Source organism: Aplysia californica, unplaced genomic scaffold, assembly GCF_000002075.1.
Source record: "Aplysia californica isolate F4 #8 unplaced genomic scaffold, AplCal3.0 scaffold00522, whole genome shotgun sequence".
Classification (NCBI taxonomy): Eukaryota; Metazoa; Mollusca; class Gastropoda; order Aplysiida; family Aplysiidae; genus Aplysia; species Aplysia californica.
The window spans coordinates 60,200-62,307 of record NW_004797792.1 but is presented as its reverse complement, the minus strand read 5'-3'; the positions used below and the strand labels follow the sequence as shown (position 1 = coordinate 62,307).

The 2,108-nt window shown below is 40.7% G+C and overlaps 1 protein-coding gene across 1 annotated transcript in view; it reads right to left on the bottom strand.

Moving 5' to 3' along the window:
• The window catches only part of LOC101846241 (xanthine dehydrogenase), a gene marked incomplete at its 3' end in the record, with an annotated part of 46,758 nt that overhangs the window by 32,781 nt on the left and 11,869 nt on the right, over window positions 1–2,108 (bottom strand). The window contains 1 exon segment of the mRNA XM_035971854.1: window positions 221–432. Within this exon segment, the coding sequence (XP_035827747.1) occupies window positions 221–290 (70 nt within the window).

Genomic DNA, 2,108 nt, shown 5'->3' with positions numbered 1-2,108 from the left:
TACCACCACTACTACTACTACTACTACTACTACTACTACTTCTACTACTACTACTACTACCACTACTACTACTACTACTATTACTACTACTACTACTGCTGCTACTACTGCTACTGCTGCTGCTGCTGCTGCTGCTACTACTACTTGTGATATAATACATCAGCCCTGAAACAATCCATTGTCACTCTAAATTAGCTATAAAAACAAATTATAAACTTACCTTTATACACAACTCCATTAACAGTCAGCGACATGCTACCTTGGACATCGGCCTTTGTTATCGACTCCATGTCGTCAGACTCGAGATCAGACTGACAACTGCAGAGTTGCAAGTTGTGTCATAAGTCGAATATAGAGGTAAACAGTTCTCGTTTCGTCCAATACTTGACCTCACGCCTTGCAAGCTGTGTCACTCACGAGCCGGTATCGGTTCTGGTCGTATAAGATAAGATGAGATAATATAAGACACATCTTTATAGTCCAGATCCTGGCACATTGGTGTAGTGTTTCACCACGTGTACACACACACACACACACACACACACACACACACACGCGCGCAAACATGCACACACACGCAGGCTTACAATCACATGTATAATATAAATGAGCATCAATAGAAACAATAATAATCTTAAACTAGACAGATCTACATACTCAATGTTATTCTGATGCATGCTCTAAGGTTCTATATGAATACTTATACTTATACAAGATGGTAAATATGGAAGAATTTTGATGCATGACGGTAAGAGTGACCTTCTGTATCTTTCATCTAGTATCATAGGACACTTGACCTTTCTTGACCCTCCAGATCTCTCTGGTCAAATCAGAATCACTGTCTGCTCTCGGCTCTCGTCGCCTAGAGAGCTGGGCGAAGAATTAATTCCGGGGATGATTCCCGCGGTTAGCGCCATTGAGGAAAGTTCAGATTCCTTTTATGTAAACCAAAGGTTATCAATTGCTTTATTCATTAAAATCTTCTCTATAAAAGAATTTTTTAAAAGTTGCTGCCTCCCAGTATTCCAAAATTAAGGTTATTCTAAATCCTGAATTTGTTCGGAGCCAACCAGGTAACCATCGGAAGAAAGCACATTGTCATCATTAGAAAGTAGGAAAGTCATTGGATTCGGAGTCGAGTCCTACGATTGCTAGATTTCAATACCCGGTAATCGGGAACCTTACTGCCCACCACTACCGTCGCGTCTCTGCAGTGGGTGCGCTATTGATGCGTAAGGCCTGCAGCTTTCCCGCTTTCTACTCAGTCCACTACCAGCTACTATATGCACACTCTCTTCTGCTTGACTATCTAACGGTCAACAGCGCGGCACTGTAGTTATCTGGTTATCTCAGCAGCTGTGACCTGTGAAATTCATCAACCTCGATGTAATAATAATTTAATCTGACACTGACATTCTTTACATTTTAATTAGTTCGGTTTGTTTGTTGTGTTTGTTTGTATGTTTATTTGTTGATAATTTGTTTTTGTATTTGAAGACTACAGGGGAAAAACGACGGTAGTCACAAGCTTTTCAGCCGAGGGTACCAATTTTGACTCAACTGTATTTCTGTTCGACTGTTGGTTGATTAGTGTTCTTAGATTTTCCATTCAACAACACTTAACAATGAACCACGAGTTAAACAAATATATATATATATGAAGCTGTGAGTCCACAAGCTTTTCAAACTGGCACCCTCACAATGTCCAGTTTGTGACTACCGTCGTTTTTCTCCTGTGCTCTTCGTTTCTTTTTTTTTTTTGGGGGGGGGGGATTCTTCATTGATTTTATTTACTTTTGAAGACTGAGTGTTCTACGCTCCAGTCGACAAAACGTCTATAATTTAGGAGTCTGGATGCTGCTATGACCCTTCCTATCCAGACCAATCCAGTCGGTGTGGGATACCAAGTCTCAGCCGAAAAACGGACTCACTAAATAGAATAATAATTATTATTAACATCTTCACCCCCTTGGAATCAAACTCACACGTCATCTGGCGTTCAAGGGGAAAACTAATCATTACCCTCCCAAACAGTGGGTGGTTGGTGGGTGCTGTTCTGATTTTGTTTGCACCTTCTTTCCTGTCAATCATCTGATATATTGTCCTCC